General features: G+C 41.9%; 1 protein-coding gene across 3 annotated transcripts in view; it reads left to right on the plus strand.

Annotated features, from left to right (window-relative positions):
- crebbpb (CREB binding protein b) overlaps positions 1 to 12719 on the plus strand; it is a 55453-nt gene extending 42734 nt beyond the window's left edge. For all 3 annotated transcript variants that reach the window (XM_041778064.1, XM_041778066.1, XM_041778065.1), the window contains exons 23-31: positions 103 to 170; positions 256 to 406; positions 3229 to 3375; positions 3482 to 3595; positions 3692 to 3857; positions 7373 to 7540; positions 7795 to 7956; positions 8199 to 8480; positions 9564 to 12719. In XM_041778064.1, the coding sequence (XP_041633998.1) occupies positions 103 to 170; positions 256 to 406; positions 3229 to 3375; positions 3482 to 3595; positions 3692 to 3857; positions 7373 to 7540; positions 7795 to 7956; positions 8199 to 8480; positions 9564 to 11879 (3574 nt within the window). In that variant the 3' untranslated portion in view covers positions 11880 to 12719. The remainder of the gene's footprint in view (positions 1 to 102; positions 171 to 255; positions 407 to 3228; positions 3376 to 3481; positions 3596 to 3691; positions 3858 to 7372; positions 7541 to 7794; positions 7957 to 8198; positions 8481 to 9563) is intronic.
- The last annotated feature ends 916 nt before the right edge of the window (positions 12720 to 13635 follow it).

Genomic DNA, 13635 nt, shown 5'->3' on the forward strand with positions numbered 1-13635 from the left:
CATCCATCCATCCATCCATCCAGAAATGTATACAAGCTGGAGTTACATCATGTCAGCACACAACAAAAGTTTAATTTTTTTTTTTAATCTTTTATCTTGTAGCTTTATCTGTGATAACTGTTTGAAGAAGTCTGGCAAAGCAAGAAAGGAGAACAAGTTTTCAGCCAAAAGTGAGTTGCTGTATATCTGCAGAAAAAAGAAACATTTTTTAAAAATTTGTTTCAACTTGAATTCATTTTGATTTTTCTTGTACAGGGTTGCAATCTACAAAGTTGGGGACGTATATTGAGGACCGAGTAAACAAGTACTTGAAAAGGCAGAACCACCCAGAGGCTGGTGAGGTGTTTGTGCGGGTTGTGGCCAGCTCTGACAAAACTGTGGAGATAAAGCCTGGCATGAAGTCTAGGTAAGGCTCTATCCTGCCTTTTTATTGGAGTTAATGTTGTTGGACACAGAGTGGAAAAGAGGTTGGGGCTTATTTAAGGAAAAATGCTACTTGATTTGTATGTTTTCCACTTGCATTTAGAGTCTTAAAACCAAAAAGTAAATGATGACAGTATGTTGTATATTGTAATTTCAGATGAGTCAAATTTGTGAATGTATGTATGTTTCATTTATACTGAATTGGCCAATAGTTTTAAGTATGAAACATGAGCATAATATACTGGCTGTACTGTTCTTTATGAATTACAAATGCATTTTGTTTTTTTGTTTTTTTTTGTTTTTTTTAAATTGATTACTTAGAGAGCAATGGTCGCGCTTGTTGCAAGCTTAGCCACTGAGATCAGGCCAGAAATCCACTATATGGACAAAAGTATTAAGCTGCCTGACCATTATACCACCAAGGACTGTAATGACACTGTAATCAAATACATACAATTTAATATGGAGTTGCCCCCATTTTTCATCTTCTTGGAAGGATTTCCACAAGTTTTTGGAGTGTTTTTCTGGAAATTTTTCGACCATCCATTCTGTATTTATGAGTTCAGGCACTGATGTTGGACAAGAAGGCCTTGCTCGCAATCTTTATTCCAGTTCATCTCAAAGGTGCTTGATGGGCTTGAAGTCAGAGCTCTTTGCAAGCCAGTCAAGTTCTTCCACACTGACCTCATCAAACCATGTCTTTATAGTCCTTGCTTTGTGCATTGGAATAGAAAAGGGCCTTCCTCAAACAGTGGCCACAAAATTAGAAGCATAGCATTGTCCAAAATGTCTTAGTATGCTGAAGCATTAAGACTGCCCTTCATGGGAGATAAGGGTTCTTGCCAAAACCCTGAGAAACAGCCCCATAACATTATCTCTCCTCCTCCAAACTCCACAGTTGGCTTGATGCAGTCAAGCGGGTAACTTTCTTCCAGCATCTGCCAAACCAAAACTTGACTGCCAAACAGAGAAGTGTAATTCTTCACTCCACATTTCCACTGCTCCGTAGTCCAGTGATGATGTGCTTAACACTACTTCATCTTAGTATTGGACTTGATGATGTAAGACTTGCATCGGCCATTGAAGCCCATTCCATGAAGCTGCTGCTGCTGCTGCTGCTGCACAGTTTTTGTGCTTCCATTAATACCAGTAGAAATCAGAACTCTTCAGCAAGGAATCAGTAGAGCTTTTGCGTCTTTTACACACCATGCAACTTAGCAGTTGTCGACCCTGCTCTAAGATTTTACATGGTATTTAATCTGGCTGAGTTGCTGTTGTTCCTAAACACCTCCACTTTCTAATGATATCACATATGGTTGACTGTGGAATATCCAGCAGGGAATGAAATTTGACAACCATCATGTTGCAAAGGTAGCAACCATCACAGCACCGTGCTGAAGTCACTGAGCTCTACAGAACGACCCAGCAAAAAGTCCCTTGATGTGGAGATGACATGGTTTTAAGTATGGTGGAATGGCATACCAGCTGTTAGTACATAATGTAGTTTGCAGTATATATGTGTGAGTGTGTAGTATGGAGTACATTGCTTTGTACACAGCCAGATTGAGGAGATGTACGTAGGAACAGTGTTTTCTACGAAGTGAAGTATACTTACATTAAAGGGATGGTGGCACAAATTCAAATCACAGGCAGATATGGAAAACAAATCTCACATTTAGTTTTTGCTACAAGTTGAGTTTTTTTAAAATCTATTTTCAGTAACAGCCTGTTGGTTTATAATGTCAAATAGTAAAATATTTACCTTTAAATTGTTGACAACATCACAGGGGTTCTGTAGTAGTTCTCCCTCAATTTTTGCCTCAAACACCTCTTTCCTAACCTTGCAAAGAAGATGGATACACCCGTTTCCTTGTTTCTTATTGGCAAATCCATCTTGCAAAGCTCCCATCTGAACAGTTTGGGCCCGGTTAGAAAGTGACAGGACCAATCAGCTATGAGGGGCAGTACTTTCAGGCGCAGCAGTGTCATGACGTAAACAAGCAGCAGCAAGAGCTGGTGCAGTTATGAAGGAAGAGATTAGCATGGATGCTGCTAAAGCGCCAGTTTTATCAGTACTTGACAATCTTTCTTTGTTAGAAGAAGAACACATGACAGCAGTAAGTTGGTTTCTTTACAAAAATGACAAAAGTCAAGTACTTACATGTCTATAGTTGCCATGTTTCGCGTTATTCCTCAGTAGCTGTGCACACGCAGCTCGATAGTGGCTACGTCACATGTTTTGTTGCTCTGATTGGCCCGTAGAGATGAGACAGACAGAACATTCACCCAATCACACTCCGAGTTTTTTTCAAAGCCTCTGCCTTTTCTCGAACGTTTCCTATTGAAGCTTTCCCAGATGGATGTGTGAAACAAATCCATCTGGCGTCTCAGGATACCTCTTTCCTGCATTCTGGTCAATTTTATGCACAGATCTATATTATCTTTATGAACTAGCAGTGTGCTTTCTGTATTTTTATGAGCTTCCCAAGTAAAGCCTATATGATGGAAACAGTGATGCTATTGAAGTGTCCAGCTGGACTAGAACCAACAGAATTGCAATCATTTTATCAGAATCCTATCTCTAAGGCTGCAAGGACTCCCCAGCTCCATTAACACTTTAAATTGATGGATTTAAATGTTTTATTATTCTTAGAGATGTCTCTGCCATCTACCTCTACACTAAAGGCAGTAAAATTTTATTCTGGCACTCATCTTTTGCCTCCCAAAAACTGCAATAACATCATAGATATTTAAAAAAAATAGTTAAAATCAGCTGTTTTTAATAGTGCTTCTTTGTTTCCTCAGGTTTGTGGACTCAGGCGAGATGGTGGAGGGCTTCCCTTACAGAACCAAAGCACTTTTTGCATTTGAAGAAATAGACGGAGTGGATGTTTGTTTCTTCGGCATGCACGTCCAGGAATATGGCTCTGAGTGCCCCTTTCCAAATACGAGGTAATACTACAGCAATCAAAAGGGTGATAAGACTTATAGCTGCAGTTATTATGTATATTTTTATATTGTTTGTTTTGTTTTATTGACTTGATCTTCTCTTTATCAGACGGGTTTACATATCATACCTCGACAGTATTCACTTCTTTAAACCACGAATGCTAAGGACTGCAGTTTACCATGAGATCTTGATAGGCTACCTTGAGTATGTGAAGAAAATGGGGTAAGTTGAAAAAAGTTCCTGAGTAGTGTTTTACAGCCTTCTGGATGATTCCTGCTTGTACTTGGTGTCTGATTATGCTCGACTCTTGTCCCTCAGGTATGTGACTGGCCACATCTGGGCCTGCCCACCCAGTGAAGGAGATGACTACATTTTCCACTGCCACCCTCCTGACCAGAAGATCCCTAAGCCCAAGAGGCTCCAAGAGTGGTACAGAAAGATGCTGGACAAGGCTTTTGCTGAAAGGATTGTGCATGACTACAAGGTAAGACAATCCTTACGTTGCATCTTTGGGCACATTTAGAGGCATACAGATGCATTTTTTTTGTTTTTACTATCACTTCATGAAACCATAATTCAGTACTGTCTTTCACTGAGAAATTTTGTTCACTATTGCAGGGACAGAATAAGGAAACTTGACATGAGCTTACCTGATAATTACCTGTTTTTTAACCACTTCTTTTAAAAAATAGATTAACAATTGTACTAAGAGGATGGGTAGATGAACATACTAGTGACATACTGGCTGCCTTGACCATTTATTGCATGACATTAAAGGGAAACCAGGGCATCTCTCTAGGAATTTCAGAAAGTGACTTTAGAACATAACATTATCAACACAACCAAAAATCACTCCTTATCACCCTTTCCTGCCATCAGCTGCAACATCATACAGTCAAAGTGACACACAGCTATGCACAAGCACAGACTGATTAGCAAGTTTACATCAGTTATTTAACCATTAGTGATGAGTCATGAAGCAACACAGCGAGATGTTCTTTGAAGTAAAGGACTTCTTTACTCCACGTTCTCCTGTAGAGCCAAATCAGTTTGAACCATTAGCACAGGCCAGTGAGTGCAGACAACTCACTGGCCTGTGGCAGACAACACTGATTTCATGGAGGTATCCCAAATTGGTTGATTTCACTGTGTGGTCCAGGTCAGTTCAGTATGGCACAGAAAGCATTCATTTGCATTTTCATTATCAAAAGTTGGAAAGGTTCCTAAATAACTGACCTGAACTATCCTGCTTTTTTGGCATCCTACCATAAGAGTGCCAAGCTTACTTACCCGTCCCAACAAAATGGAGCAACACACAATAGAGGGTTCGCACTGATGTCACTTTAAGTGCGCAACACAACTGTCCAGCCGTGCCAAGTGACAAAACAATGCTGTGTACTCCGAGGAGTAGCTGAAAACAGGAGAAAAAACAGACTAATATCGGCTGTAATCAGGGATATTTGGACCCGACAGGGAGCCATACTGTCTCCTAAAGACATCGTCAACTGTGGACATTGATCTGTGGCCATAAATCAAGTTTTCTGAAATTAATGTGGACCTGATTTCAAGTACACAAGCAGGAGACACTCACTGGCCTGGTTTATCAGTGATGGATGTGAAACTGAATTAATGTAGAAGTTTTGTGATTCCAAAACTTCAGATCAATTGTTTCTCCATACCGTAAGACACCAAATAATCGTCAGGTCCCAATTAACCGTATAGAATCAACTCACAACTCCCCCTCCCTTCCTGTTCTTCTCCAAGTTTGAGCTCCGTAGCTCTGCCCTTCTCTTTACGTGCCTCCTCGCGGGTGAGAATGTCTGCTGAATTGAGTACTCACGGTGACAGAGCGCTCGTGGAGTGATTTTGTTCTGCTTTTCCACTGAAATCAATGGCCGAATCAAAGGCAAGAAAACACTTCATCTCATCATGAACAAATTCTACACAGGACAGAACTCCGCCGTAATTTCGCCATTGAATCAACTTCTCACTGAGCTGAGATACAGAAGCTACAGTGGCCAATAGGAACACTCCCTCTGACCTGAGCCTGATTGGCTTAGAGTACTAGCCTCCTCATTGGCTGGGGTACCCCCGTCCCTTGCTCATTTTCTGAAGTGAGATAGCAGCGCCATGCCCCAGTGCAGCCAAAAAATAAAAAGTACGACATCAACTTCAAACTGTCTGTTGTCAACTTTTTGTTTGTTTAGTTCCTTACTAGTATTTACAGTGTTCAGAGAGTGTTGAGTTGACAGAAGAAGACAAAAGTATAACTATGGTACTGTAATCTTGTCTTAAAAATGTAAAAGTGATAGTCATACTGGTGTAAATAAATAGTGTAATTAAATTTACCATATTTTTCCAATTTTTGCTGAGCAAGATTTTTGTGAGAAAGGAATTAAATGCCTGTTCCAAATAGCTGCCTAGTCCCAAATAAACGCCTGGTCTGCTCAGTGATTAAGACAAATAAACGCCTGGGCTATTATTTGGTGTTTTACAGTATTTCAGTGATACATTTACTTATTTACTTGCACATGTATAAAGATCGCTCCATGGTTATTAAATCTGTTTGCAAAAAAATGGGTTGTATTCCCAACCCTTTTTCCTTGAGTCCCCCCCCAACAAATTTGTATTCTTTTTTGTGTAAATCCAAACAAAGTAGCCCTAAACACAAATTATAATACCCAACAACCATTGTATGACTTATTTCTAATTGTTATACCATGATTTCTGTTAATATTTGCAAATCTAATTTTAACAACCTCAGGGCAGATGGATTCTCACACCCCCCTGAGATCTCTGGCACCCCCAAGGGGGTCCCAGACCCCAGGTTGGGAACCAAGGTGTTAAAGTATGTTCACTTTATGATGTTTTCACAGAAATAACTTTTTTTTAACCCAATGTAAATCAGGTTAGTTTTAAAAAGGGGCATATTTATACAGCTATGAAACATATTCCATTGTCACTGATTTCCTGTCTAAGTCTGATAGATAATATTTTACTGTATGGTTGAGCTGCTGCTGAAATTCAAGGTCTTAATTTTTCTTCAAGGTAAGAGGAAAGAGAATAGAATGGGGTTCAGATTCTATTCATCACTAAATGAATGCTTGTTGTATCTACTGTAAAAGTCTGGCTTCATCTTGTGTGTTTATTTACAGACAGCTATGGCAATAAACTTTTCTAGAAGCATTTTTGATCGACTGAGGATCTGTACTGACCATGGTAAACAACTTCAAGATGTAGTTATTAAAATGACTACACTTTTCAGCTAAAATTACGATGTTTACTGCTCATCTCCCACTGATTTCTACCACTCGACATCTGGAGCAGCAGAGACTTGCGCTTTCTATGAAGTAACATGCATTCTTTTTACAGTCTACCCACTAAGTAAGGGTATGGGTGCCTAGAAACGCAAACTATTTTGGGTTGTAAGGTGAAAATGCAGCTAAAGTCAGCTGGTGACATATCTGAATGGTAGAAGATGCCCCCTGGAGGATTTGCACGTTATGGTTTAACATTTTAAACAAATGGACCCACTTCTAAATGTCTCAGTCTTTATATTTCACAGCAAGCCACACAGTTCTCCTAATCCACTTGACTCCCAAAAGTTAGCTGAGTTGTTTGACGTAGTTTTTATCACATTTGTTGATAAAAGCTGGCACCATGTTAGTCTCCCGCTTCCAGAGGAGCCAGTTCAGTTGCTGTAGCCAGGATTCAACCTGCAGAGAGCAGTCAGTCTTCATTTCTAACACAGTTTGTTGTATTTGAATGCTTTGTCTCATGAGTTAAGCAAGGACCTGAATAGATCCTTGCCTAACTCATGAGACAAAGCAAGGACCTGAATAGATCAACCATGCTACTCATGAAGGGCATAAAAATGCTTATGAATAATCATTAATTTTTTTTTTAAATATAAAATGAAAATTTGAAATTTTTTACATAGAAATTGCATTCACATTCTTTTTAAGAGTAGAACAACTCTCTTTTTGGCTCTGTGTTTAGGACATTTTCAAGCAGGCAACAGAAGACCGACTGACAAGTGCCCATGAGCTGCCATACTTTGAGGGTGACTTTTGGCCTAATGTACTGGAGGAGAGCATCAAGGAGCTGGAGCAGGAGGAGGAAGAGAGAAAGAAGGAGGAGAACACGGCCTCCTCTGAGACAACAGAGGTATGCGAGATGGATGGTCGGGATTGAGACTTTAGATTATTATTATTATTTTGCAAGGGATATGCTCTTGTTATGCCAAAATCAACAGCCTGGTGCTTGGACCCAGGATTACTTTTATCATCCCAGAGTTTCTATATAAAACTTTATAGCCATCACCCTGGCATTGTTCTCCCTCTCATCTTAATTTCATAATGTCTCTTAGCCTGTTGTGCAATCTCTGCTCTTTCTAACATTCATGTTTGTCTTTCTTTAAGGGCACCCAAGCTGACAGCAAGAATGCCAAAAAGAAGAATAACAAAAAAACAAACAAAAACAAGAGCAGCGTTAGCCGAGCCAATAAGAAAAAGCCTGGGATGCCGAATGTAGCCAATGATCTATCCCAGAAGCTCTATGCCACAATGGAAAAGCATAAGGAGGTGGGAAACTTTTCAACAATAACAGATTAATTTACAGTCATTCCACATGATTAAAAATGCCATTTCTCACAACATTGCAACAACTGTTTAATTCTTGTAACACCGGATATTTTTAAGCCAAGCTGCAATGTTGAAACAACATTATACAGTTCCTGTGTACTAGATTGAGATCTGAAATTTCTTTTTGGCACACTTTGGTTCTTTCCAACTAACAACTACATTTCCTTTCTGTATACTATCAGGTGTTTTTTGTTATCCACCTCCATGCCGGGCCAGTCATTAACACTCTGCCACCCATCATGGACGCCGACCCTTTGTTGACCTGTGATCTGATGGATGGCCGTGATGCATTTCTGACTTTGGCCAGGGACAAGCACTGGGAGTTTAGCTCACTGAGAAGGTGCAAATGGAGTTCGATGTGTATGTTGGTAGAGCTGCACAACCAGGGCCAGGACCGCTTTGTGTACACCTGCAACGAATGCAAGCACCATGTAGAAACACGCTGGCACTGCACTGTCTGTGAGGTATGGAACAGTAACGCTTAAAAGATATGCTTTAAAAAGGGATGCATGATATTATCAGCATATTAAGGGTATTTGGTGGATAATAGCTTGAGGAATTAAAGATCAGGGGAAGAAAAAGTTCTGCAGATACAGTTCCTATATAAAGTATTCACCCCCTTGGATTTTTTATACTTTTATTGATTTTATAAAGCTATTTTTGCCTATTTGACATAATAAATGCCATAAACACTCTTTAATGTACAAGTGAAAAGTGTTTCTACAAAGTAATGTCAATTAAACAAAATATGTAATTTATGCAGTCACTTATTTTACATTTAAAGCTTTTGTTTGACACTAATGTGTAGGAATCTGTTTTCACTATGACATTATAGAGGATTTCTTGTCTTTTTTATGTCCAGAAAGCCAAATTACATTGACCATGACTGACTTAACAAATCAATAAAAAAGGTAGAGCATCCCAAGGGGGTGAATAGTTTGTGCAGGTACTACATGTTCTAGTTTTTAGCTGTATTGGCTGAATATACGATGATGCTTTATTATATTCTGTGAAGCAGTTTATGGAATTTTAACCTCAGTGGATTTTTTCCATTCTCACTCCTTATGCTTTAAATATGTTCCAATGACTAAAATGTTAGGTCTGAACTACAGCTAGCTTCACTTCCTGAGGAATGTGTTATTTCAAACCTTGCAAACCTGTTTAATTTGGAGAATTTAATTTAAAGAAATATACTCCTTAAATCAGGGGTACAATTTTTTAGTGCTCCAGTGAGCTCAATGTCTGTCAGCAGTTTTTTATGGTGCTTCTTAAGAAGGCAGATGAAGATTGTTTTACTGTTGTTGTTAAAAAGTACTGAATATATAATTTACTTGCAGTCCAAAGAAACTACCTTCATTTTTCAACTGAAGTTCTATATCTGAAAATTAATTCCATCATTTATGGTACTTAAAGATATTGTTTTATGTCTGTCAAAAGGTTGGTGTAACAGCAAAAATACAACATTTATTCTGACTTTGTGGTCTTTAACTCTATTTGAGGTTAAATTTAGATCTTTACTTAATGTTGCCTTCTTTCTGTGTCACCAGGACTTCGACCTATGCATTAACTGCTACAACTCTAAGGGCCATGAGCACCAGATGGTTAAGTGGGGCTTGGGTTTGGATGACGAAAGCAACAGTCAGGGTGGAGAGGCCTCCAAGAGCCCTCAGGAGAGCCGACGTCTTAGTATCCAACGCTGCATCCAGTCCCTGGTCCATGCTTGCCAGTGTCGAAATGCCAACTGCTCCCTGCCTTCATGCCAGAAGATGAAGAGGGTGGTTCAGCATACCAAGGGCTGCAAGCGCAAGACCAATGGTGGCTGCCCTGTGTGCAAGCAGCTCATTGCTTTATGTTGTTATCATGCCAAGCACTGTCAGGAGAACAAGTGTCCCGTTCCTTTCTGTCTCAACATCAAGCACAAACTCCGCCAGCAGCAGCTGCAGCATAGACTCCAGCAGGCTCAAATGATGCGCCGCAGAATGGCCACCATGGCTGGAAGGGGCATGCCCATGCCATCTCCACCTACCTCAGCTGCACCTGACACCCCAAACTCTGTGCAGCAGCCTAACACACCCCAGACTCCACAACCCATGTCCAACCAGCCTCAACAACAGCAGCCAACTAACCCTGACAATATTTCCCAGGGCTTCCCAAACAATGGTCGCAGCAGCCAGCCCCCGACACCTGTGTCACAGGGCAAACCAGGGCCTCAGTCATCTCCCCTTCATCAGCAGCAGTCACCTCTTCCTAACATGCCTCACCAACAGCAGCCTCAGCCCCAGCCACAACAGCAATCGCAGCAGCAGCAGCAACAACAGCAGCCATTGCTGGCAGCCCTGAAAGTGGCCAGACAGATTGAGATGGTAGCTAAGGCAAGGCAAGAGCAGCAGCAACAACAGCAGCAGAATTATGCCATGAATGGGATGCCTATGAACCATCCTCGAATGATGGGTCCCATGCAGGGTCAGATGCAGATGATGCAGGGTCCACGGGGTCCGCAGGTGATGCCGGCTATGCAGCAGGGCCAGTGGGGTCCAGGAATGCAGAATCCCATGCAGAATTCCCAGGGTCATCAGCCACAGGTCCCTCCTCAACAAGGCCCAATGGCCCCCCAGCAGGCTCAGGGAACTCCCATGCCACAGCCGGGCCAGCTCATGCAGAGGCCCATGATGCCCCAGCAACAGGGTCTCCAGATGCCTGGGGTCATGCCTCCCCAGGGGCATCCACAACAAGGCATGACACCACAGCAGCAAAACATGCCACGAGGGATGCCCAGTAACATCGCCCCGAGTGCCCTGCAGGACTTGCTGCGCACCCTCAAGTCACCCAGCTCTCCCCAGCAGCAACAGCAGGTCCTCAACATCCTTAAGTCAAACCCCCAGCTCATGGCTGCCTTCATTAAACAGAGGACAGCTAAGTACCAGGCCAACCAGCCACAGCCGCAGGGTCAGCAGCAGAACCCCCAGGCTATGCTTGGGTCCCAGGCAGGAATGCAGGCGATGGCAGCGATGGCAAACCAGGTGCAGAGGCCAGGTATGGCACCACAGCAGCAGCCTCCTCAACAGGCAGGGCCCCAGGGCATGGCAACCATGGGCCCCCAAGGCCAGATGATGAATGCTGCTCAAAACGGCAATCCCCAAATGTACCGCAGGCAGCAGCTGCTCAGGATGCAGCAGATGCAGGCGCAGCAGGCGCAGCAGCAGGGAGGCATGGCCCAGGGTCATGGCCAGTTCCCTCAGCAGCAGCCAGGACCAGCAAGCTACTCCCAGCTCCGTATGCAGCAGCAAATGGCTATGCAAGGAGGTGGGGGGCCCATGGGACAACTTCCTCCAACCTCCCAAATGGGACAGCCTGGAATGGGGATGGATGGAGCTCAGAATCTTCTCCAGCAGCGCATGCTTCAGCAGCAACAGCAGCAGCAGCAGATGTTAAAGCAGCAGATGGGTTCTCCCGTGCAGGCAAACTCAATGAGTCCACAACCCCACATGCTCCAAGGCCAAGCCCAGGGAGGAGCTCACTTACCAGGCCAGACAATGGCAAACACCCTGGGAAACCAAGTACGCTCCCCAGCCCCAGTGCAATCCCCTCGCCCGCCTTCGCAGCAGCCCCCGCATTCCAGCCCCTCTCCACGTATACAGCCTCAGCCCTCACCTCAGCACGGCAGCCTTCACTCCAGCTCTCCCCACCCTAGTCTTGGCGGCCCAATGTCGGGCCCCATGGAGCAGGGACATATGGGAACACCGGAGCAGAGTGCCATGCTTCCACAACTTAACACACCAAACAGAGGGGGTTTGAGTAATGACATGGGTATGGTGGGTGACACAACGGGAGACACGCTGGAAAAATTTGTTGAAGGATTGTAGCATTTTGTGACAGAAGAAAGGCCTTGTTCTGTTTTCAGCTGAGACATTTTTATATTTATGCTGATGTAAAAAGCTAAAAAGAAATTCAAACAAATGAGTCATATGAGGCCTACAGACTGTGAACTTTCCTGAAACCAAGGGACTGCTTTTTCTTCCAACACACAGAGTGATTTAATAATTGCTGTTGTAAAGAAGACAACAAAGACACAAAGAGTATATTTTTGGTTCAGACCAGCCATGCAAGAATTTGCCTTGGTCTATGTGTTGTTTTAATTTGTTTTTCATTTGTTATGCTCTGGTATTGACTTTTTTAACAAAACTTCTCAAAACAAAAAATACTTCATTTTATTATTCTTTTTTTTCATTTTGTACCTTTTCAAATTAATATCATATTTGTGTTGAGAAGACTGTAAAATTATTTGTCTGGGATTTTTTTTGCCAGGTTTCACCTCTTGCTCAGTTCCCCTGTTCCCTGGCTAATTTATTCTAATATGCCATTTTACAAAAGGACTGCCTTTGGGAAAGCCTTAATTTCTTTCCTGTTTGCAGAGTCTATGGGAGATTAACACATTTGTATAGATTTAGGCACTATTGCACACACCCAACCACAAAAGGCAGGTGTAAGATAAACCTGCATTGAAGCTTGTTAATGTTCACAGGTGCCAGAATGTTCTTTTTACTGGCTTTGGCCCAGTGTTTGTCTTGCAAATGTTAAAATAATTGCTTTGTCTCTCCCTCAGTCTATAGAAATTCTCATAAAGTCTGAACTGTAAAAACTGGTTCAAATGGCTCATTTCGTACTTATATGACATATTGTTAAATAAACCTGTGTGCCACAGACTTAGCTTCTAATTTCTTCTGTTTTGAGAGAACTCTCTTTTTGTCAGCATTATGTTTGCAGCTGATCAAAGTTTAAATATTTAACTGAAAATTTCCATCATTTGAGTAATGTCTAAGTGTATTAAATAATAAAAAAAAGGAGCTGTGCATCTCAGTTTCCTAGAGCCGAAGGTATGTCATCTTTTTGCTTTTTTGCCCAAAAATACGTCTAACACATCTATTGATTTTATAATGTACAACTGCATCTCAAAAATCAGAATTTCATGAAAAAGTGATTTTTTTCTGTGATTTAATTCAAGAACTGAAACCTCCATATATTCTAGATTCCTCACATGCAACGTGAACTATCTCAATACTCTTTGTCTCAATCTTGATGATTACAGCACACAAAAATCCCCCACCTGAAAATACTACAATGTCACAAAACACGTCCAGAAAAAAAGATTTATATTACAGAAATGTTGACCTTCTGGGAAATTGTGCTTATATGTACACTCAGTAGATGATTGAGCACCTTTTGCATGAATTAATGCGTCAAAGTGATGTGGTTTGGGGTGTTATAAAGTCCAGGTTGCTCTGATGGCAGCCTTCAGCTCATATGTATTCTTGAGTCTGGTGTCTCATTTTTATCTTGACATTTCCTCAGAGATTCTCTATGGGGGTCATGCAAGTTGGCTGACCAATCAAACACAGTAAAACCAGAGATGAGATCAGCAGATGGAAGCATGAAGTGCTCTAAAATCTCCTGGTAGACGGCTTGACTCTTGATTTGTTAAAGCCCAGTGTACCAACAGCAGCAGATGACATGGCACCCCACATGGCTGTGGGAGCTGAAAACCCCTGACTTCAAGCACCTTGGATTCTGGGCTTTTCAGATGATCCTCCAGACTCTTGGACCTCGATTTCAAAATGAAAT

The sequence above is a fragment of the Cheilinus undulatus genome, linkage group 21 (genome assembly GCF_018320785.1).
Source record: "Cheilinus undulatus linkage group 21, ASM1832078v1, whole genome shotgun sequence".
Classification (NCBI taxonomy): domain Eukaryota; kingdom Metazoa; phylum Chordata; class Actinopteri; order Labriformes; family Labridae; genus Cheilinus; species Cheilinus undulatus.